Here is a 25,323-nt window from a genome sequence, read left to right on the forward strand (position 1 = left end):
CCTGCTTGGATTTCGCGGCGGCGCGTTGGATGGGGCAGCGTGTCCATAGGGAAGGGCGACAGAGGAGCCCGGCTGAAGTACATGCCTCATACACGACGCGTTTCGGCGACTGCAACACGGTGTGTCATGGCATTGCTTCATTATTAATCGCAACAATGTCGACATTTATCGTGAGACGGGCTGTGCCGGAATTTTTCTTTGCGAGGCGGGGTGTATTGAAGCAAACTCTTTAGTAAGTCGCCAAACCTCTTCTGTATGAAAGAAAAGTGGCTGCAGAGTGGAAGAAGTAACATATCCCACGGCTTCCTGAATTTCTAACGGGTTCTTAGCAACTTCAACTTCTCTTCCCCTGTAATACTTCCTCTTGTGGCGTCACTATGACACCAATCTTAAACGACGTCAAGAACAACCAGCCCGGCATTCTGCTACCTTGTGCGCCACGTAGGGAAGTGAAGAAGAAGGAGAAGAAGAAGACCCTATAGCAGCCGCAGCCGTTTGTTGGTCTACTGTGTAGTCTACTGCGCGCTTTTCTGCTACTGTAGCTGAGCACTTCACTGTCTTTGTACACGACAATAACCGCAGGAGAACGTCGTCGGCAACCTGCCACGTTTCGGCGACAGCGATGGGGGTGGAAACCGACGCCTCTGCGTTATCCCGGCCTCCATCGGGCGTGAAGAGACGTTTGACTGCGCCCACATTCGCCATGTACCGCACGCTGGCCGCAGCATGGCTGGGTTGTCTCTGCGTGGGCGCAGCTGTGGGATACGCGCCTGCCGCTCTGCGTACGCTAACGGCCATGCCTACCGCCCAGGGCGGCAACGTGTCCCCGACCATCTCCGCCGATGGCGCTATCTGGTGAGCAGTAGTGATTTCCTCACACTTTCCGGTGCACTAGAATACTGTACGGCCCAGTATTCTAGCCCATTGTACCGGTGGTCTGCATGGGAGAACGCTCGTCAGAGTACTGGCGTCTTAGTCCCATGCTGCGAATAAGGAGGGGGAGGTGGTTTGGGGCCACAGACATTGCGGAAAGTTCGTGCGGTTGTCGCGTGACGCGGGCGGAGGACACGCCGTTGGAAAACAAAGAACGCGCCTAAGGCGGCGAATGTACAGGCACGGACGGAGGCACGAAGCGGGAGCAGGAGCTAATGTTTATTAGGCCGCACTTCAATACATAGGGTAGTGCCTGATGACTTCACATACATTCAAGGAATCGTCACTAGGGACGCACTAGGCAAAAAAATATTTTGGAACCCGAAATATTTCGCAACACCACAGCTGTCCCTCCTAAATATAGAGTTTCAGAAACAGAGAACCAAAAATGATTGAGATATTGGCCTTGCACGCTGGTGGATGGCATTTGAAGAAGCAATACACGAATTATGAGAGACACCGTAAGTCATTGCTGCTGACTAATTGAGACAAGCACTTTGTGGTGCTTCTCCCTTCTTCTGTTTTTTTTTTTATGACGCGCACCGAACTCTTGCACACGATAGTCTCTGCATTTCGCCGTCAACGATTTGCGAGTGCTGCACGTATCGAGAGATCGAACTCACGCCTTCGTTCTGTATAGTGAAACGAAATAGGGGGTTTTAGGCTTTTGCGTAGCTAAAGTTAGAAGGCGCAAAGAGCCGTGCGTACAAAACAACGCAAGCAGGGCGGGGTGTGCTTTGGGTGCGCTATTTCTAAAGCTCCCTAATCTCAACTGTACCACCGCGACAAGTTTAGCGGCGAGTCACAGTTTCGCCTGAAAGGCCGAAGCATTGATAGCAATTAATAGCAATGCATCCGGCAACTACTGGAAGTAAGGCTCGTAGTTTAATCGGCCGTATAAATTGGAGTCTACATTCGTGCACTGATAAATTAACAAGTGTGGTGTCTCGCACGCGCGCGGACACACATGAGCAGATCTCACTCCGTGTCCTCGAACAGTTGCCGTCACAACGCTAACGCGAAGAGCGCAGAGAGAGGAGAGCGAACGGTTCTGCTGCTGTTCGCTTCAACGCGTCTCCGAAACTTGAGATTGCAGAACTTCCAGCACTATAGGCGCGGCAAAACAGTGCATCCGTGCAGCCACAAGCCACACTGGCTCGATATCGCAATCGGCGCAGTGAACGCCGAGAAAACCGATTTCTCCGTTTCCATGTATTTGGCTAAACAGGTAGGGATTATTCCGAGAGTACTGTGAGCAGGGATTTTTCTGTTCCTGATATAAAGATTCCTCTTAAAGGTTCAAATGCGGTCCATCATAAAGTGCAAATTGCTCTTCGACGAAGATTCAGTCGATCGTGCCTTTTCCACAAAGCGCTATAGAAACGATCGACAAGTTCAGCTTCCGATCCGTCTTAATATGCTTAGCTGTTGAAGTCCGCTTCTATCGACGCTGGGCAGGCGCCTGTACCATAAAACTACAACCGTTAATCTATCTTCTTCATTAACAATGCTAGCTGCGTTAACTTTTATCTAGAAACACTACAAATCCTTACAAGGATGGCTCAACGGGCGTGTTAATAGTGTTGCATCTTTGGTTAGCAGCGCGGTAATCTAAACGGGAAGTCAGAGGAGCGCCAAGTCAGCGCTCTTTTCTGTCACCTTTCTCACTTCCCATGTAGATTGTCGCGCTGATATACATCCAAAGATACAAATCCTTGAAAGTTGTTAATTCGGTTGGCCCATTTATTTCTGAAGAATCTAGCTAGATCCACGTACACTACATAAACTCTATGATGAAGCATTAGTAAAGTTCGCAACGACGAGCCCCTGCGCAAGTAGGCGAGAACATCGGCCGTGAGATGTGAGCTTCAAATTCTTTCAGGTGCGATCCTATCAAAAGCATTGACTCACGAACGCAGGGAGACAAAAGATCACTAAGTTGCATCGGCGTTATAGTGCAGGCGATGTTTATTTTGTCAAGGTGTTTATTTGCAGGGAGCGCAGAAAGGTAAAGGTTGAACTCAGTGCGGAAGTTTTACCATGGGAGCAGCTAGAACGCTGGTAATGCACCTGGCTGACCGACGCTTCTTCGTTACAATTTATTTTCTCGTATTTTGCGCTGAAGACAGAAGCTGCGAGCATGATTAGAACAACACAAGATACGCTGGTGTGATTTTTGTCGTACACGAGGGCTAACACATGGGGTAAGTCTTTCTAAAACGTTAATCGCAGTTTCGCCCTAAAGGCTATGCAAACTGTAATAGCAAATTATTAGACAGCTATGTGTAGTAAGGTATTGACTGTGTGAACTGCTGCAAGTATTTGCTTGCAAACTAAATTAACAAGCACGGTGTCGCGCACGCACACTCAAATATGAACATATCTCGCTCGATGACTGCGGACACTCGCTGTCATTATGCAAGAGGGATGAGAGTGGCAGGACCGAGGAGAGAATTCCCCATCGTGCTGCCTCTCGCTTCATCACCAACTATAGGCGGGCGAGAACACAGCGCACCCGACGCCATCAGCTAACTCTGGTCGGCTGGCCTTCGAAACCGCTGCACATTGCCGCGCGCGACCATCGCTACTAGAAAATAATCTAGTAACGTTGGCGCGCGACCGCGCTACGCCGTGCCGCGGCTGGAGTGGAAGCGGAGACGTGGGCTACGCTCTTCCCCCCTGCCCCCTGCCACCCCCGCGCTTTCTAGCGCGCACACGTCACCCCCCTACCCTTTACGCGCGCGAAAAGCCGGCGCGGCCAGAAATTCCGACGGCGAAAATTCCCCTGGAGTATCCGTGTAATTGCTATTGCAATAAAAAGAAAAAGCCATATGCTCCCTAACATCCGATAACCTCATATGCTGGGCTCCCATATAACGAACGACACACTGCAAGTGTGAGTTATATGGCATTAGTGGACATGGGTTTATGGAGTCAGTCAGTCAGTCAAGAACTTTATTGAAGTGCTGAGGAGTTTCAAACCGTTTCAGATCCCACGCGGGGAACTCCTCCGGCCGAAACCGTAGGCGACGCCCAAGTCGGGACGGGAACATGGTGACGCTCCGCCAGTGGCGTAGCTAGGTCGTCTGGCACCCGGGGCCTTTAGATCTTCTGTTGCGCTCGCCCCCCCCCCCCCCCCCCCCCCGCCGAGTGTAGCCGGCGGAATGAGGGGTGTCTTCAGACGTATATGACACCTCCCCCCCCCTACCCACTGGCCCCTTGCACCCGGGGCTCGCGGCCCCCCGGCCCCCCCCCCCCCCCCCCCCCTGTTGCTACGCCACTGCGCTCCGCCAGTTCTTGGGCCCTCTGGACGGCCTTAAGTTGGAGTTTGAGGTCCTGGCTTTTGAGGGCTTCTTTCCATTCGGGCTCACTGGAGAGAGGGCCATTTGGTAACGCGGTACATTGCCATAGCATGTGCGAGAGTGAGCAGTAAGGTTCTGGGCAGTCTGGGCAATTTGCCGGGTTTTCTGAGTTGTAGTGGCTTAGTAGGCCTCGTGACGGATACGAGTCCGTTTGTAGCATTCGAAACGCGGCCGCCTGCGCGCGTTCGAGTTTGGCGTGTGGGAGCGGGAATTTGGTTCTCCCTTTTCGATAGTGGGAGGTGATTTCTTGGTAAGTTAATAGCCGGTCATGAAATTGAATGTCCAGCCCCTCGGAGGCCGTGGACCGTCGCGGCGGGCAAGTCCTCGCGCACGGTCGTGGGCCGTTTCATTGAGGTTAGCTTTTTGAGGGTGAATGTCTTTCCCCATGTAAGCGGGGAACCAGGAAAGGCACCGTTTGCACCCTTTTGAGCTCGCTAGTAGTATACGCGCTCCTTCTTTAGATACGTTGCCGCATTCGTAGGGCCGAATTGCGGCACGCGAGTCCGTGAAGACATGAGTAAATGTGGATCTGCCATGGCGATGGCTACAGCTGTTTGTTCTGCTTTAGCGCTGGTGCACGTTTTAACCGATGCGGATGATCGTAGCTTTCCGTTGCCGTCCACGACTGTTATCGCGAAAGTGGATGTGTTGCCGTTCTGGGCCGCATCCACAAATGCGGTGGCTTCACGATCCGCGTCGATGCAGTCGAGAATCGCGCGGGCGCGGGCCCGGCGCCTACCCACGTTGTGTTGTGGGTGGACGTTTCTGGGAAACGGTTAGACGTTGTAGTTGTCTATAATTTCGCTCGGTAGGGTAGCCGCGTGCTGGAGATAAGGAGAAGGGGAGACATTGGCTTCGTTTAGGATTAGCCTACCGGCTTTGGACGATGATAGACGGAGTACTTGCGCCATAGTCTGAGCTTCGATCACTTCGTCGATGTTGTGCATGCCTAGCTGATCAACCTTTGCTGTACTTGCTCTTTGTGGAATGCCCAATACCTGTTTGATGCTCTTGCGCATGAGTGTGTTTAGCTTCGTCTTTTCTATTTTCGTCCAGCTGTGGGCAGAGGCGACGTAATTAATGTGACTCACAAGGAACGCGTAGTATACGCGCAGAAGGTTATCTTCGCAGAGACCCTTCTTGCGCCCCGAGACTCTGTGGATGAGTGTGATCATGTTTTCGGTTTTGGCGGTTAAGCGTTTGATCGTTTGTCCGTGGCATCCGCTGGCTTCGATTAGGAGCCCAAGAATGCGTATGTGGTTGACTCGTGGAATCTGTTGTCCGTCTCTTGTGTGTAGAGCGATCGCAAGTTCCTCTAGGGGAGTTAGGTAGTGGACTCCTTCGCAAGACTTGCGAAATAGTAAGAGTTCCGATTTCTTGGAGGATAGTTTGATTCCTGTGTCTAGTAGGTACTCTTCTGTGGCTTCTAGGGCAGAGTGTAATGCCTGCTCCATGTCTGCCAGGGAGCCTCCCGGGCTCCAGATGGTAATGTCATCTGCGTATAGAGTGCAGTTTACGTTTGGGATGTTTCGTAGTTTATGGAGAATATATGTTTTTTTTCGACAAGGAAGCTTCAAAAAGCTTTCTGTGAGTATCACTGGAAGTGGACAACGGAGGAACATATGATTGTATTGGCCGTTTCATTTTGACTGCACTCCGCCTTTCCACATTACGCATCGCGTCGCCTTTTATTATTGCGATCGTAATTTTATGGACACTCCAGGCGCGTTTTCGCCGTCGCCGTCGCCGTGATGTTCCATATAAAGTCCAAAGGCAATAATACCATCGCCGCGCGTCGTATACTCTATGTGCCAGGGAAAGCACACAAGGGAAGCCTACGATGGTGGCGCAATCGGGCGCACGCGTAGGAAAAAGCGGACAGCAAAAGCGCTTTTTTAAGTCGTGCGAAAGGCCGCGGGGGGATGGGAAGGAGGGAGGGGGGAATTAAAACCCCTCCATACACGTTTTCGCCGTCCAGGTTAAGTACCGCCAACCTACCCTCCTCCTCCATACTCCTTCCTCGCTTACTCCCTCAGCTTCTGGCGTCAAGCGGAACTTGCGGCGTCCGGGCATCTCATTTAAGCGGAAGCGACGTCACTTCTGCATAGAGGTGCGAGGGTACTAGAAGCGAAAATTCAGGAACCGGAAATTCCGGAAGCAGAACGACCCGAAACGGAAACCCTGGTAGCGGGAACTGTGGAAGCGAAACCGGTATGAGCGACAAATCAGGGAACAGCGGCGCACAACAAAGGTTGGCGCTACTTAGCAAAAGCGGCATTGTGCGTGGATCGAGGCGTTTCAGGGGGAGTCACGTTGTACTCCGGCAGCAACTGCGCATTTCGCGACCGGGCGCAAGGGGAACTCGCGTTAACCACTCAGTTTCGTGCGCTATGTATTGCGGAAAGCGGGGAGGCAGCGCGGAATGGAGGGGGTGAGGGTGGCTTCGACTCCGCCAACAAGTGCGTACTTTGCACGACCGCGCGCGGTCGCACGCGCCCTCTCACGAAAGCGATCTGCAGACGGCTCATACATGTGTGTGGGCTGTGTTCTCGCCGCTCTTGCGTTGAAGCGGTAGGCCACACGATGGTCACTTCGCTCGCTGCTGCTGCCGCGCTTCCTCCCACCAGAGTTTTGACAGCGACTGTGCGCGCTCATCGAGTCTGAGGGGTGTTCATGTTTGCTTGTGCGTGCTGACACCATGCATATTAATTCAGTTAGTAAGCGAATGTTTCCGAGTTGATACGGTAAATAAAGATACTGCCCTTAAGTTGAATAGCTGTATACTAATTTTCTATCGCAAGCGATGCTTCGCCTTTCGGGCGAAACTGTAACTTATTTACAAACACGCTTCCGCAAGGTCTTGGATCAGTCGGCTGAAATGCGACAGCCTTTACTGACGTGGTTTTTCTTCAAAGAGAATAATACTATGATGACCTTTTCAAACAAGAGCCGCCGAATTATGCTGTTTTAAATTTTTACATTCGGAAGAAGAAACAAGAAACGATCATATTTGATTTCTTTTCCTGCTGGGTTGATACTCCTATCTTTTGACGTTGATGCACAATGGATTGCAGCGCTCCCTTGGATTTACAAGCGTGAACGTTGTCTATAATCTTCTCGCGTCGCAGGTTTAGCTCTATGCTGCCGCTAGGTGCCGTTGTGGGCAGCATGTGTGCCGGCAATCTGTGCCAGTGGCTGGGTCGACGCAAGGCCATGGTTGGCTGCTCACTCGGATTCCTCTTAGGCTGGCTGTGGTTGCACTGGGCCGACAGCGTGACCGGTCTGTACTCGGCTCACTTCGCAGCGGGCTTCTCCGTGGGCTTGGTGTCCCTCTGTGCTACTGCTCACATGGTCGAGGTGGCCGCGGCTAACAATCGAGGATTCGTGGTGCGTGTTCAGCAGGAGTGAGCGCATTATAGTTCCATAAGCATAAACTACAACGAGAAATCACAAGACTGAACGGTCAGGCTTCAACAACAACAACAACAACAACAACAACAACAACAACAACAACAACAACAACAACAACAACAACAACAACAACAACAACAACAACAACAACGACGATGACGACAAGGAATTGGCGGTGCATGCATCCTTTATGTATAATTGGCGACTTCAATGCTATTAGCAATCAGTCTCGTGGTTCATAGGTAATTGTTGATGATGTGCTTACATAAGGATTATTATGAAAGGCTGCACGTGCCCTGTGAGATATACCCAGTGAACCAAGTTGGCACAAAGAGGTTCATTGAAGTGTGACACATACCCAGTGACTCAAGTTGTCCGACGGTTGGTTTTGAACGCGGTTCTTTCAGCACAGCAGCCGCCCGACGCTCTGCCCATTTGAGCATGGACTACCCGTTGACCCACTTTGGCGGCAAAGAGGTTAGGCGCGGACATGCAGATGGAGACATACCGCAAGCGGGCTGAATTTCCCAAGGAATACTAATAGCATTAACAAGATCATTATAATCACCCATCGTGAACAACAGCTACAAAAACAACAATACCAGCTTATCTGGGTGCACATTTTGAGGCGCAACCGCCAACATAAGCTAATTACACAGACACATTCCGTGCTTGCGCGCGCCCGTGGACACACATGTGGAAGTTCTATATCGTCGTCTTTACGAATGAGAAAAAATTCAGGAATTTTACGTGCCGGAACCACGATCTGATCATGAGGCACGCAGTAATGGGGGACTCCGGAAATTTGGGCCACCTGGGCTTCTTTAACGTTTACTTGAATCTTAGAGAACGGGTGTTTTCGCATTCTCCCCCATCGAAGTGCGCCGCCGCAGCCGGGATTCGATCCCGTGCTCAGCAGCCCAACAGCATAGCGGGTTCGAAATGGAACACACGAGCTCGTAGCAAATAGCCTCGTCATCCGCATGTTGCCTCATGCGTCACGTGAAAACAAAATTAGAGAGTGATGCGGTTCCTTCTTAAAGCGCCTGCATCCGATCTTACACATTTCCTTCTTCCTACCTTTATATTGCATGCGAGCGAAGAAGAACGGAAAAATCTAGTAGAGTGGTCAACGCTACCGGTCATGCTCGCCATTCGCCCCAGTATTGCTTCCCTCCAAAGTGTCTACACTGTTACTCTCGGATAAGCTTAATTCACAGTTTCAATTTCAAGGTTCGACAGACAGAGTGCCTGCATATAAAAATCGCATATCTTTTGTTTGGAGGTGTGCCACAGGAAATATATAAAAAAAGAAAGAAATACATTCAATATGGGGGTGCGAGCAGAAGGAAAGCGTCTTTCAGTTAAATCAAAATAGGGGGTCGCTCGCTAAAACCGCACGTAACGTTGCACGTATGCAACCAGATGTAGCGAAAACGTGCAGTGCTATAGCACTACCAACGTGCCTTACTTTGGTATCGTTGTGTACAAAAGCGGAGCCATTACTCGATCATGCGTGTTTCGCCTGAACAGATGGCGCCGCTGTCGTGCCATGCAGGACGCAATCGGAGCTAAATTTAGCCTCCCGCTGGGCGTTCAGATAAGCGTATACACCGGCAGCACATTTGTCGATCCCAGCGGGAGTTTTAGCGTTTGACAGAGCTCACTCTGTCATAGTAGGGTTACTGCAGGAAACTCAAATCTGTACTTACCAGGAGGGATAAATTGTGGGGTTTAACATGCCAAAACCACTCTCTGATTATGAGGCACGCCGTAGTGGAGGACTCCGGAAATTTTGACCACCTGGGGTTCTTTAACGTGCACCTAAATCTAAGTACATGGGTGTTTTCGCATTTCGCCCCCATCGAAATGCGGCCGCCATGGCCGGGATTCGATCCCGCGACCTCGTGCTCAGCAGCCTAACACCATAGCCACTGAGCAACCACGGCGGGTCACCAGGAGGGATATGTAAGTCTTGTTAGTCTACAATTTGTTGCTGAAATTTGACGGTTGTTCGGCTTTGGCGCCCCCGCTTTCAACGCGTAGGGGTTCAGAAATGGCGTGAAGAAACCCAGACAGCGAGACAGAGGGATGCCGATTGGCGACCCACCAGCGTTGACCACGGTGGGACAACTACGAATTGGAAGCAAGCACGTTTGTAATATTACACCGTAGGACTCCCACTATAGCTGCAGCAAAAACAAGCTTTGTAATGCGTGAACGAATGTTACTTGCTTAATGGGTTACCTCGTTTCTGTAGCCGTAGTTGCCGTACACCATCTGCAACACGCACAAGACGTTTCACGTACCTCAACAACGGTTGCGGTCACGATAAAGCCTTCGTGCTTACAATTTTTTGTTGTAGAGGCGTTTGACTGTACCGAGCCGCACCGCGCAGGGTGGCGGCCTATTCGTGGCAGTGACTGCGGGCATGCTCTATTCCCACTGCCTGGGCCTGCTTCTGGACTGGTCTTGGCTGGCCCTGGGGTGCGCCATTCCGGCGCTGCTATTCGCCGCCGTGGCACCCTTCGCAGTCGAGTCGCCCCGTTGGCTCTTGCTACATGCACGGAGGGAGCGCGCTGTGCAGGTGTGACTCGACTTATTTACTTGTGTTTAATTGCAGAGAGTGCAGAATGCGTCCTTTTCTTGCTGTTTTACTTGCGTATTCATTGCGTGCTCCCTAATATACGAGAAACTACTAGGCAGGTTATTTTTTTGTTTATTTACGGTGTTCTTTTCTAAATTTATCCAGCCTACTTTTATTTAATTGGAGCTTTATTATGAAATTGGTTTCGTATAACTCTGCTTGCTTGTTTACCAATTATCAGATTGCATTGCGCCATGTTGTTACCTTAACGTCAGTTTAACTTCTATTCAGGAACCATTAGTTTTACTAAATAAGTATAATTTGATTGTACAATTTCATTATTATGTAGATAGAATTTCCGCTTTGCATAATTTTTAAACATTCTCGATATGTAACTTGTTTTTAATCGAGTGGTGTTTCCCTTAACAGTCCCTGATGGAGTTGGCAGTATATCCAAAATAAATCGGCAATATAATAAAGTAAATACTGACTTTAATTTTGCAACGCTCTAAAATATACCAAGAAAAGTCAGAACATAATCTTCACCTTTATTTCTGGCCTCGGAGAGCACGTTCGTACATAAAGAAAAAGAAGGAAAATCAAGCGGCACTTTACATGTAAAAATAATTAGCGTAGTACCTATAAACTAGTAACACGGTTTTTGGAGCCATCAATAACCGAAACATCGCTCCAGTGTGCCCAAAAACGCTACCACGAGCTCTGCGTTAAGTTTCCGGCGTTTGAATCAGCATCCTGGTGTGTCAAACTCTGTGCATCAAAAATGACGACGGCTGCACACTAGTGCAGAACCTCACGTCGGCGTTTACGTAAGCCACCTCTCATCCCGAGCCACCTCGGTGTTATATGCAGTGCCCTTTCGGGCTTTGTCCTGTACGTACTGGCCAGTCGTGCAAGACAGCAACTTTGTACCATTGTTTTCGTCGTCCTCGTCGTCATCATCATCATTATATTTTATGCCCACCGGCGATCTGCAATTACCTTTATTCTGCGCTAGCGGATTTCAAGTTATGCCTGAAAAGTTTCTACTTTCATCGCACCATCTCCGGCGTCCTCGACCACACTTGCGTTCTCTCGGCACCCAATCTGTAACTCTAACACCAGTTATCTGCCCTACGCATTCATGACCTGCACTGCTCCATTTTCGCCTTTTAATGTCAACTGGAATATCGGCTATCCCCGTTTGCTATCTAATCCACACCGCTCTCTTGCTGTCTGTTAACGTAACGCCGAATATTTTTCGCTCCATCGCTCGTTGCGCGGTTCTTCTGTTGAAGCTCCTGCCCCCCACGGTAGTATCTCTAGAACGTAAGGATGGTACGCTTTTCAAGGATAGCGGAAAGGCTACCAGTCATGACTTGCTGATGCCTGCCATATGTGCTCCTTGCTATTTTTTAATCGTCTTTTATCTTTGTGCACATATCCACAAATATATCCACAGGGGTAACGGCCAACCCCAGCAGAACCCAACCACGCCGAACCCGGGAGGGCAGGCAAATAAACGTTCGCTTTCGAAGGCGCAAGTTCAACGCACTGTTGGAATCTAACTAACGTGAAGCTTGTTTGAGGTACCCAGGTTGCAGCAGTAGCGAATGACAGGCGCATAGCTTCGACGCCTCTAGTTGTTACATGTCTGAGTCACGAGGACGATGCTTGTCGAGGGTAGAATATTGATGGCAAGCGTGTAGGAACAGGCCCATCATAGACAAGGCGTCTAACTACGATGCCTATATCTGCCAGCCGTGTCGTGCTCGCGTGCACCGCCACCAGCCGCGTATCATTTCTTTCTTCCTCTTATGCTTGCTAGTTCTGCAAGCCTCCCTAATTCCATTAGCCATATCTTGCACCACGAACAGACTGCGTTAAGGTCAGGTTGCAGAACGGTTACGTCATTATCAGAGGTTACTTTCTTAAATATTGCGCAATCAGCTGCAAAAAGGTGAATATTTGAGGAGGCGCAAGAAGCTAGGTCGTTTATGTATTAAAAAAATAGAAGAAGGCCAAACACTGAACCTTGCGGATCACCAGATGTTTGCAGCGCTAAATCCTGAATTAGTGTTCTTAGCTGAAACAAACTGAGAACAATTATATAGGAAACATTCAATCCAGGTTAGAAGTTTAGGATCAATGCTAAGTAGACTAAGCTTATATAAAAGTAGTTTATGGCAAACTTTACCGAAGGCTTTAGAGTAGTCGAGGAAGATGCAGTAGGCTGAAGAGTTATCGAGGATAATATTTAACTTATGTACAAAAGTCGGTAGTTGTGTGTCACAGGAGTAAGTTTTACAAAAGCCGTATTGCGATGTTGAAAAAAATACGAGCTAATTTCAAGGAAGCTTATAATAGGCGAGAACAGGATATGTTCAAGCATTTTGTATGGTTTGCTAGTAAGGGAGATGGGTCGGTAGTTAAGGGGGGAATGCCTGTTACATGATATATAGAGTGGAATTACCTTCCCAATTTTTCACTTTGATGAAGGAGAACCATTATCAACAGTCTGCTTAAAGATTATAGTCAGTAAAACAGACCAATAGGCCGTTGTACTTTAAAAAAAAATTTGGTTCGATTTGATCAGAGCCTGGCATGTAAAATGATTTTAGTGACCTAATAAGTTTTCTTGCACCGTCGAAGTTGATTATTACAGGAAACATGGTTGTGTAGTTGTAAGCATGCGAGGGCGGTACTGACGGATTTGCGTTTGAGGATAAATTATTTGAGAAGGCCTCGTTAAGAACTCGACAGCATGCGTTTTCGGGAATGGTGCAGCCTGAACTATCAGTTGGGGCGATGCAATAATCTCTGCTTGGCTTTATCGTGCGCCATAATTTCCTTGGTTCGCTTGCAAGCATGGATGGGAAAGTTATGTTTGAAAAGTTATCCCTAGCTTCTTTTACTGGTTTTATGTATTGGTTAGTTGCTGTCAGGTAATCTGTGCAGCGATCATTCGCAGGCAAGTTCTTAGCAACCTAAAAAGACGTTTCTTCTTGTTCTATAGCCGCTTTAGGTGTGTGTTGTACCATGGAGCATTCGAATCCGTTATTATGGTGACAACCGTAACATATTTACTTGTTAATTCATCAATTTCTGCGGCAAACATACTCCAATTAGTTTCAACGTTGCGATTGTCAAATCGATCTCGAAGATGTCAAGAAACGAAGCAAGCGCTTCGGTTATTCCATCAAAATTAGCATTTTTGTAATCTTTAATCCGTTTCTTTTATTTAGCAGGCCTGGGTCGCACTTCGTTCATTTGAAATAATAGTAGGGAATGATCGCTAAGACGGGGCAAGTATTTAATGTCATAAACAAGGCCAGCATGAGATGTAAGAACGATGTCCTGGGTGTTAGCGACTGACTGTTTTATTCGAGTTGGTGGCTTAACAAGCTGGGTAAATGAGAAAAGTGAGGATAAATATAGGAAATGTTTATGCAGTGAACAAAATGGATGAATGCTGGCGGGGATCGCAGGGACCACCTTATGTTAGGTACGTTAAGATCACCGAGTAATAGAATAGGAGGATTGTGGTTTGAAGCGACAAAATTTAATACATCATGTAATTCACTGATGAAACTGATCATGATGATGATTAGGAGGTCGCTATCATGCACCTAGAATTGTTTTTGATAGGCCATTTGGGTTACCGCCCAGACGGTCACTAAGCTACTGCCTACTTGTATAACCTGAGAAGGTAGGTCTTAGTGTATGCCTAATAAAATGCAGCTACCCTGACGTCCACTATACGATCATGACGAAATATTGAAAAATGACGCGCAGCGGAAAAGATTTCACCCTCTTCAATTTCGGGACCATGCCTTCTTTTGGTTAGTGCTATGATATCAGCATTAGATGTGTCAATTGCAGATGATAAAAGTTCGCTCTTGTTAAGGATGCTACGAATGTTGCAAAAAAGAAAGGCCACATTTTGTTGCGCAGGCCCGCTTCCCCTCACTGATTCCTGTGTCGCATCTTGCGGTGCAGAGGAGGACTGAGTATTGGGTGTTGGTGGCGCACGCATGTGCCTTTGCTAAGATAGAGGGCTAGATACGGGTACTGTGGGAAGTTCTTTTATAGCAGCAGTTACGGGATCGTATACGTACTGTTTCTTGTTGATCACGAGCTTCTTATAACGCAACTGATAGCTCGCTTCACAGGGTTGGGTTTCAGCAAACTTAATAAGCACTTTGCGAGCCTAGCGTGTGGCAGGCGAGAAATCCTCACTGGCCGTAATATTTCTTTTTTTTTAATTTCTGGCGAGCGGAAAGCACTGCGTTTTTAGTGCCAACTTGACAATTATGGTGCGGCATTTGCTAGTAGCATATGTACTGACACGGTGCGCTCGTTCAGTTGAACTTTCAGGCAGGTCGCTTAGTACAGCTGTCAAGCATTGCTTGACTAGGGCCTCGGATTCTTCCCATGTTTCCCTAGCGTCACGGATCCTACGTAATAGTAAGCTGCAGCGCCGTGATCGATCCTAAATTTCATCGTGTCGAAGTTCTTCAACGGGTTTCGTTTTTGTTTCCAGCTCGTCCAGTCTGGTATAAATGGCGTTAGTCTTCACGTCAATGCTTTTCTGGAATTTCTTAATTGATCGCATGTCAAATGCCAGCCTAGTCTGGCATCTGACCTAAAAATCGCTCGTAAGTTTTGATTTAGGTGCTCGTTAGAGAACTCCAGGTGATTAAAATTAACCCGGGTCCTTCCCCCTAAGGCGCGCCTCATAATTATAATGTGTTTTTCGCATGACCACTAAATATTTATAGATATGTATTTCTTTGCCGCAATCGCTACAGCACCGCTTCGTCCTACTGAGTCACCAACTGTAATGGGGTACTTTTCCATTTGATTCTGCAATTTCGAACACCTGTTACTGAAGGGTGCCAGCTAGTGTCGCACGTTTTGACATCTATGAGCTCATGAGTGACACCATCTAAAGTTATACGTAAGTACAGAAAAAATGTATGCCTGTATATGTATCTATTGTTGGCTTTGACAGAAAATGGACAAACCTAACTCGCAGGATTAAGTATGTCTGTCCACAAGCAAATATTCGAGATGAAGTGATACTGAAATGTAGAAACGCACAAACAGTGTTTCAGCTAGCTTGAAGTAAGCTTTTCGCTTATTTGTTAGTATTTTTGCGCAATAAAGAAAATGTGTGTGTTCTGCTGCGGGAGTTTGCGTTCCATTACCTGCTGCACGCCGCAGTCAAAATGCCGGATGGAGCAAGAAATTGTGGGCCAACAGCGAAGTGATAGATTATCCAATTATTTGCTCGTGATTACCACGAGGGTGAATCAGAAGGCATTTTCTCCTATTTTTTATTAGCCAATATAATGTACATACATCTAATTGCAAATACATGTACTATTCTACGTACCTTACACTGTTTTTCCACATATTTCCCACACCGGTTCAGACCATTTCTCCCATCGCAACACTAAATTTGAAATGCCCCTGTGGTAGAATTCATGCGGCTGACTGTGAAACCACCGTACTGCGCTCTTGGCTTCATCGTTGCACGCGAATCGCTGTCCTGTCAGAAACTTCTTCAGCGGACCGAAAATATCGAAATCACTAGGGGCGAGGTCCCGACTGTATGGTGGGTGGCCCAGACTCTCCCAGTGAAGTGACCGGAGGTTGCCGGCGGTTATGATTGCCACATGTGACCTCGCATTGTCGTGAAGGACGTAAAATGTTTTTCTGGGATCGCCGAGGACTACTCCTGCTGGATTTCCTGCCGCAAGGTGCAAGCATCAGGGCAGACAGTTATTGCTCCACGCGGTCACGTCTGCTGGCTGCCATCAGGCGTAAACTCCTAGGGATTTTCGATGCGTACAACGCGGTTATCCTCCACGACAATGCGAGGGTACGATTCCCAGCTTCGGCGGCCGTATTTAGACCAGAGCTAAATGCGAGAACTCACGTTCAGGTAAATTTAGGCACACATTAAACAAGCACCAGATGGTCAAAATTAATCCGAAGGCCTACACTCCACTCCTGCGCCGCTCATGGTCCGAGAGTTACTATGAAGGCGCAAAACCTCTCTAATCAATCGTATCGGCCAAGCTGCACTCCTTTGGCCTCCAGCCAAAACTGCCGTCGTTGCCTCTGTCAGTGTCGAACCTACATCTTTACCTATTCCGTCAGGCGGTAAGCTGACGGAATGAACTTACCGCCTGACGGCACCTAAGCTGGTGCACCTAAGCTGGTGCACCTAAGCTGGTGCACCTAAGCTGGCACCTAAACTGGTGCACGGTGGTGCTCGCTCGGTGCAGGCGCTGAAGCGGATTGGTCTCAGCGGCGCTCACGCGGATCGCGAGGCGCGCCACATCGAGGAGGCGTTCACGTGCCTGCCGCCAACGGCCGTCAACGTGCTCCTGGTGTACCACGTGATGTTCGTCCAGCAGTTCTCGGGCATCGGCGCAGCGCCGCCGTACATCGCTGGCTTAGCGCAGGCCGCGGGAGTGACCGTGTCACCGGCGGCGTTCGCCGTTCTGCTGTCATCGCTGCAGGTGCGTGGCGGAGGCTGCCGACAGCCTCGCCCAAGGGGCGGCGCGGGCATCTCGCGGTGCATAGTAACGAGTTCGCACTGTGCCAATCGCTCTAGCGTCCACAATTTATTTATTTATTCATTTACAGTACCCTCAGGGCCCAGAAGGGCGTTACAGAGGGGGTGGGTACAATAATAATAATAATAAATACATGCTCAAACAATTATTAGTATTAAGGTGATAAATTCAAAACATAATCAGTTATTGCAGTCTTGAAAGGTGATGCCTCCTCGATGCAGGCGATGGAGGGGTGAAGGCGGTCCCACTCGGCACTGGTTTTCGGCAGAAATGAGTCAGAGAAAACATTTGTGCGACAGAAAGGAATGAACACTTTCAGGGCAAACGACGCGTTTTAATGTGAAACCATTATACAGGATGGTAACTTAGGTCATGTGATGTGACGCTGTCGCCAAATTCCCCCCCTCCCTTCCCCGCCCCCTCAGGGAGCCGATAAATGGGGTGATCGTGCGAGCCCGATAGGCTGGCATTGTACAGTGAGGAGGAGTGTTGAGAGGGAGTGCGCGCCGGTGCGGTGAGTGCGACGTGGCCAGTAAGGATCTGGAGACGCCACCGGAGAGGGTGAATGGACGGAAGCTGCGTGACCTCGATGTGTGGCATTGCTGCAGCGCGTGAAGGTCACGCGGAGATAATCTTAATGATTTTTTATTGTTTGAATCAAAAGGGGACGGGGACGTAGGTGCTGAGGAAGCCCGGTGAATTATTTATTGATGCTGTGAGGAGTACATGTGATGTTCACTGAAGCGAAATTGTAAATACTAATTTCGTGAATTCCTGATATAAACAGGAATCATAATATTCGTTAAACTACTCCATGACCACTGTGAGATAAATGCCTCACCCAGATATTTCCGAATAGTCCTGTCTGGCGTTGGGCGAGATCATCCTATGCTTCCTCTATTTTCACCGCACCACTCAGCTTTCTGATGTCTTCGATAGCGCTTTTCTTCTCTTGGCAACTGCTCTCTAGCGCGAATAGACTATCGGTTTTCTGCTCCACACAACTAAAGTCCGGCCCAACTTTACGTTATTCTTTTTTATCTCAACTAGAATACTGAGGTGCGCGTTTGTTCTCTTTTGTACAGGTTTGTTCTCAATAATTGTACGATTGTAAAATTAGTGTAAATCATTGGGTAAATTATTCAGTAAACAGATAGTAATTTACTGAGTAACTATTGTAAATGTATTGTATTGATTGTAATAATATTGTAATTATTGAGTAAATTATTGAGTAAATTAAAATAGTAAGTTATTGAGTAAACAGATAGTAAGTTATTGAGAACACTGTGCAGGCACTGAGTGCCTGCGCTTTGCGGTCCAACGCATTTTCGTTCGTCTGATATTTTCTATTTTATGATCATAATCAGTTGAATGATTTTTATAAAACTAGCTTGTTTTTCTGGTCGATCAAAGTGACGTGTAGTGCTAATTTCATTCGAAATTAGTTTTAAGAATAGTTTGTACAATACCGACAGCAAGCTCCCGTCTAATACGCTAACATTGTCACGGCACACTTAGAAGTCTCTGTCATGCACACGAAGTCATTAGGCTGTGCGCATGAAGTGTCACAAGCTTTCCCCGTCAAAATTCATCAGATTAACTGTCATTCCGTTCCCTTGCCGCTTTCACCTGATCCCATTTTGCAACACTCTTCTTACCTCGTCCGTCTAGTTTTACGCAAAGCTTCAGCTTATTTGCAGCTAGTACGCAAAATCGTGGTTACGCAGCAGTTTGGGGTAATTTACAACTTATCATAGCATTATTTTTCGGCCCATAATGTGTCATGGAAATTGCTGGGAACATTGCCACGTTTACCTTTCACTTCACATATCTTGTGCTCGCCAATGCAGGTCTCCTTTTCGAGTATTTCATGCTTCTCCCGTTCGCTTGTTATTTGTGATATAAAAACAAATACGTAGGTGTAAGCGGGATCTCGAGTTACGTTGTTGCAGAGTGAGTCGAAGTTAGTTGGTAGTTATTGGACTGTGGATGGGAATAACGACGCTTGGTTGCGCCAGCCGATCGCGCAAACACGGAGTGGTGGTAGCGCGACGGGAGTGTGCTGGTGCTGAGTCATCCTCCATGCGCCTCCTCTTGGGACGATGTAGAAGGCGTCGTGGCTCACGTCCCTACAGCCGCATCTTGTCAGTTCTTGTCAGTTGGCGTGGTGCGCACTCACGAGCGTTGGGTTCCCTACAAAAGGTACCAGACGAAAAATTCTGTCGCTGTGTACGGGCGGTTTAAAGCAGGGTGATTCAGCCAGTATGGGCATGATGATCAGTGCGTGGATTTGTCCCAGCTTCGTCATTCTGGCTTCAACTGGCTTTGTGACCTTGGAAACTGATCACTTTCGACAAAATAGTGTGTCATAAGAGCCACAATTCACAGTGTATGTCCATGTGCGCAGAGTCTTATTGTCTCCTGTGTTTAGAAAAATGTGATTGCTTTGAACTTTACGTCAATAAAAGCGGATAAAGCGTAGTAAACAAAGCCGTAAGAACATCTGAAGCCATAAGCATGAATATGAGACGAATACATATACTAACAGTCATTCGTACGGTAGCTTGACACTCGCAGTGCCAGAGTTCTCTCCAGTAATTTTAGTAAGGAAGCATACGCACCTGTCCTGTGTGTTTCCTTCTTTGTCCTTTGTCGTTTGCGCGGTGACATGATGCATTCCAATATCGACCACCAACTAGCCCGTCTCTCCCTGTTAAACTTTGTGCTAACAAGGATTCGTCTAAAGTTACGTTGTGGCAGCGCTCGTGGCAACATGTCAACATGAAGCAGAGTTGGCGAGTGGGCAACTTGCACTATACTGCCATGAAGGAAAGAAAAAAGATTCTGATAGGGCACACCTAGTGTTCACAAGCTAACTTCCTTTCAAGCCTCTCCCTGCACCTTTCTCCTTTCCCTCTGGTTGTTCAGCGCGTTGCACATTGGGAATTTTACCTAGATGGAGAGTGAAAAAGAAAAGACAGAAACGTGAAACCTACGTGAGCGTAGGCGTCAAGCATCAGAAGCGCGCGCCGATCCTAGTACCGCCACCAAACAGAGGAACCCGCGTGAGCGCAGTCGGGTTCCTCGTGATCATGTTACACGATCACGTGCTTGTGATCGAATTCCCAGCATCCCCTTAGATTCTCCTCTTCTATTTCTTTTGGCTGGGCTTCAAGTTTGTCACCTGAGGCTCTCACTCACATTTTCTTTGTTGCATGTTTTACAGCAGTACTTTTATGATAAGCCACCGCGGTTTCTTGGTTGGCGTCTTGCGTCGCAGCTTGTGATGACCGTCGTCTCTGCGGCTGTCATGGACGTGCTGGGTCGACGCCGCCTCTTCCTCGCGTCTGCGGCCGCATGTGTTTGCTCTCTGTTCGCTGTGGGCACCGTCAGCTCGTGGGGCCGTGGCAAAGAACCGCACCCGGTGGCACTGGCCATCGAGTTGGCTCTGCTGGTAGCGTATGCGATTGGCTACTCCTTCGGTCTCGGTCCTGTCACGTGGCTTCTGGCTGCTGAAATGGTAAGGCCAATGAAATCAACAGGCGTATTCCCTTCACCTATATGTTCGTGATCGTCGTCCCAATATATGTTCGTGACCATTGAGCTACGCCGGTGGAGCTCCGGGAGCTTTAGAAACAAGGGGTCCAAACTTACACCCACACTCAAAAATGCTCAATTACTTGGAAGTCATTGCTTGACTTGGGGGAGGAAGGGGGGCCGTGGAAGCAAGAGGACACTTCGTGAGCTGTTCACTTCGGCTGCTGCTTAAGTACTGATTGGCTGAGCTAGGGTAACAATGAGAAGGAGGCAGTCGACCCGAGCCAGTATCATTCTAACTAGTAAAGCTCCAGTCAATTAGCGGCAGAATGAATGAGCCTCTTAAAGAACGCCCTGTTCGGTCAAGTCCGGCTCAAGATAGTGGCTGACGTGAACGTGGTCAAGAGGCTCAATGCCTTTCCTTGGGGGCGTTTGCGTCAGGCGTTGTCTTGAGCAGGACTTGATCAAGTAAAGTCGTGACTTCAGGTTAAGGAGCATTTCTTAATACGGGCGTTCGTGTGCACTGCCACAGTGGGCAAGAAATATTGCGAAATGAGTACGAAGGAACATAAGTGGACGTTGAGCTTTTTATTGGTATTCTAAGCCGCTTGGATGAACTATTTAAAAAATTTACACTTGCTCATTTGAATTTTGCTCAGCTAAGCGGTATTTCTAGCTAGATTGTGCCATCCTATTATGCCTCTGGTCTACGTTTTTCGTAAGTCTAAAATGACTGCACTGGTGAATAATAGAAATGTAATGGGACTGAAATGGTGCCTTCATGAGACATTCTTAAGCGTCATGCGTAACAGCGATAGGCCTGAGAGACTGTTCTAAACGTATGGTAACAAGAAAGTGAGTTTGTTTTTATGGCACATCGCCTGATTCAGCTTCGCTGCGCCTATAATGTGTATGCTGCTACTAGTCGAATGTATTTGTAATGCGACCACAAGCGTGCCATATAGCGCGTAATGGCTACACCAAAACATGTATTACATTTTTATAAGGTGTTTTACAAACCCAGGGGAGAAGTGGGTGGCTGTTCACACTTACACCACGTAACGTTCACGCATCGAAAGAAATAAGTAACTTTGCGTGATGTCTAACTTGACTGCTCTAACTCATAAAACAAACGCAAACGCTCTCTTTATGGTGTGCCTGTTTACTGAAGAGAGCACACAACCTGTGCAAGAAAAATACTGCTAGAATGCTAAAACACTTCGTATGGTATTTAATTGACAAGCATAACTACGATATTGTTCTGAGATGTACTGGAAGATGACTTTTCCTTTTATTTTTTGACAAGTTTCTAATTTAAATGAACGTACTTTTTTCGCCCTATATTTCTAACTTGTTCTAATGGACACTGACAAAGAACAGGTATGGAGAGATGGTACAGACGGCAAACAAAATGTCTTGCAACGCGGTCGTCATAGTTGGAAGGGCCTTCTCATACGCACTGTGTGTATGCCAAACATCCGGGATGTTGGATTGTTAGGGTGGTGATTCGGGCAAGTTGGTTAATTCATAGTGAACTTGCTTCAGTGCGCCCCGACACCGGCACAAGAAATGGCAGAGGGCGCACGAAGCGGTACTTCCAAGTAATGCTTTTGTGGAAGAAAAACTGTCACGTGTTAGATGGCTGTTTTTTCCCATAATAAATCAGTTCAAAGTAGCACTTCGTGCGTCCTGTGCCCGTTCCAATGTCCGTGTACATCAGTGCTAAACTGAAAGTTCCCACGGATGTTAGAAAGCTGGCCTAAATTTTATGAAAAACTCCTGAGTTCTGACGCCCCCCCCCCTCTCTCCCCCACCCCCTGGAACGCATAACTGGTTCTCCACTCACAAGCATGATTGTGCCACAAGCATAGTTAAAAGTGTGTTATTTGGGGCTATCCCAAGGACTATTCTTCCTCTTCATACAGAAGAAAGGTTCGAGCGAAGAAAGCCTTCGCTTTCGTGGAAAAGTTATCGATAGGGCATAGGATCAATTGCGCGCGGGAGACATTATCGTGGATTCTGGTCAAGCTGCACACCCGCCTAAATTGTGGCAAATTCCACATTCATTGAGAAGTACTGCAGTATGCAGCTTTGCAAGCATGTAACGGGAAATAACTTTCCTCATCTAGAATTTTTCGGAAAGGACAGTTAGCTGCCCGTATACCTGCCCCGTCCCTAGCATGCGCAAAAGTTGAAGGTAAAGCATAACGACTCCTCCTACTGGGACAGTCAAGGTACAATCAGGAAATGATTGCCTGAGGGCGCAATCTTATCTGGCTCAGTACAATTCGTGTATAGTGACCTTGAGCCTTGTCGTTATTGTAGACTTTATTAGTCGAACGGAGTGCCTGCAGCTGCCAGAATGAGCTGAAGTCCAGTTATGACGCAGCCGCCAGCTGGTGGTGGTTGCCAGTGATTTATAAGGGAAGTGCTGCCTCGAGAAAACTGTGCGCCTTGTTTACGACACTAAAAAATATAGGCCGCGCATGGTGCGTGGTCGCAATAGACCACTTCCGCTACTCTGTGCTCCAGAACTTCTTTTTTACGACCGCGCTGAAAGACTTCAAAGCACATTCTTGCTATCAGATCCCGTGATTTGACTTTCTTTATTTCATGCTAATATGAAATATAATTCAGTGATTTACACATCAACCGTGGTGATAACCATAACAACGTGGAGTTGTGGAGAGAGATGGCTAGAAATCAGAACTCATTTTCATCGTACCACTTATTGGATTTAGTTTTTTTTTTCGAAAACACCTTACCATTTGCGGATTACCGGGTTACCCAAGGCGTAAACATGACTGGCCAGGTTGGTGGCGCCACCTGGTTGCGAAGAGTTCAACCAGACAAGCGCATAGCTATCGTTGTGGTAAGCCAATTTGTTCTACTCTGCTACTGGTTTAAATTTTGGGCAATGGCGTAATCGCGAACACGTTGCCTTTTTGGAATTTTTTTTGACCGAAAATCTCCGGAAGCACGAAAACATGTACGCAAGGCATTGCAGCTAGGCGAAGCATCACAAGCTGTCGCTACCAGCGTCCGGTAACACGATATCACACAAACGTCGTCGCGTATACCGGAATGCCAGACGTGCTAAAGCTCCGCATTTTTCATCCACTTACAACTACTGCTGTGTACAAAGAACGCGTAGGTGGCACGTTCATGCCGCTGTCCTGTGCTGTTCAGATCCCCTTGCAGGGCGCTGGCCTCCTGCTGAGCCTGGCGTTCGCCTTCAACTGGCTCAGCTTGTTCGCTGTGACGCTGTTCTTGGACGGGGTCCGAGATACTCTGAGCTTCTCTGGCTGCGGCTGGTTTTTCAGCGCTGTCACACTGGCGGGCACTTCGCTGGTGTACTGGTTTGTGCCAGAGACCAATGGCCGCAGCCTCGAGCAGATACTGATGGACGTCAACGCGGAAGGCGAATAGTCTCACTCACTCATCTCGCTCCAGAACTCACCTTTCGTGAAGCCATGATTGAGAAGCGGACCCACCATTGAAGGGGGGGGGGGGGGGGCGCTTCACGTCAGATTAGGTATACGGTTACCAATTAAGTAACGAATCTAACGAATAACCGGTCAGATGACCTGATATGTTTTAAGTAAGCGATTTAAACATTAAATGTATACAAGCTGCATGTGAAGAAGATATTTTAAAGATAAATTGTACAGATGCACGTGCGTGTGGCTTACAATATGGGCCCCATCCAGATGCACGCTTGCGCACTAACACGCATGCGCGTGTAACTTCCACTATCTACCAGTTCGACATACATGACAAGTTAATAAAGCTTTTGTTTTGTTGTATCCAGTTTTTACTGCTGCCGGGTGCACCTGCTACACTCTGTTCAGCTGCCAGGACTGCCAAGCGTTTCGTTCTTATCAGGCACTCCTACGTACAATGGTCATATGAATCGGGATACAAGATTAAAACAAATCAGAGTATTACCATAGTGCTAAATGACACGAAAGACGTTTGTAAAAACGTTCGAATCGTCAACACATGCTGGCCGTCCACATAAGAAACTCATTCGCATGAAGATTCAAGAAAACAGGCAAAAGTGCTGACGGGATGAACTCAATTGGTAGTTCTTCAGCAAGACTGATTCGCAGCGGAAGTTATGTCAAGGGCTATTCAGCCAGGTACGCTGTTGAGTTGCGTACACATATATCTCGCTCGAGAACGCGGGAACCTTTTATTTGTGCCCATTAAACACAAACTGCGTTTTATCATGCGGCCGCTGCCAACATCGGCTAATGCCTTATTGCTAGAATTATACGTATTTGCTGTGGTTGTGCTTTTCACGCCTGTGAACTAGCGGGCGCAAAAAAAATTCCTTGTTTTTTTTTTCATTGTGCTCTCTTCGGACACAATTATTCGGCATGCGATTGTCGATGTCATGCCACGTAATGCACCGCCCACTTTGCGGACCAGTGATGTAACCCGACTTGCAAAACATGGGATGCGGCAAGACGCAAAACCATTTTGGACCCTCGTGGGCTCTTTCCTCTCTTCTGGGAATTTCTGTTTCCCTAGGTAAAATATGCATGAATATTAAAGAGAAGCTAAAGAGAAATAACTTTTGGCAGAGACATTTAAGACTGCTTATTAATTAATTAATTTTTGCACGCTCAGGACCAGAGGGTATTACACAGAGGAGTGTTCTAACAATAAATTAATAATCGCAACTTTAAAGTCAGCAGGGACTTCGATTGCAGCGACGGAGGCGGGAATGTGGCTCCAGTCACTGCTTGTGCGCGGCAAAAAAAAAAAGGCATGGCAAGTGTTAGTGCGATATCAAGGAATTTTAACCTTGAGCTTATGATCGAAACGTGAGGACGCATAGTCGGGATGGAGGGAAAGATCGGTTTTAAGTGTTGGGTTAGTGTAAAAAAAATTGTGATAG

The 25,323-nt window shown here is 47.8% G+C and overlaps 1 protein-coding gene across 1 annotated transcript; it reads left to right on the plus strand.

The window, feature by feature from the left end:
- Positions 1-475: 475 nt before the first annotated feature.
- On the plus strand, positions 476-24,223 carry LOC135907519 (facilitated trehalose transporter Tret1-like). Its single transcript, XM_065439213.1, has 6 exons — positions 476-855; positions 7,424-7,682; positions 10,105-10,293; positions 16,587-16,823; positions 20,161-20,400; positions 23,607-24,223. Exons 1-6 carry the CDS (start codon positions 623-625, stop codon positions 23,844-23,846), a joined length of 1,398 nt encoding a protein of 465 aa, XP_065295285.1. The 5' UTR covers positions 476-622; the 3' UTR covers positions 23,847-24,223.
- The last annotated feature ends 1,100 nt before the right edge of the window (positions 24,224-25,323 follow it).

The sequence above is a fragment of the Dermacentor albipictus genome, chromosome 6, assembly GCF_038994185.2.
Source record: "Dermacentor albipictus isolate Rhodes 1998 colony chromosome 6, USDA_Dalb.pri_finalv2, whole genome shotgun sequence".
NCBI classification, from domain to species: domain Eukaryota; kingdom Metazoa; phylum Arthropoda; class Arachnida; order Ixodida; family Ixodidae; genus Dermacentor; species Dermacentor albipictus.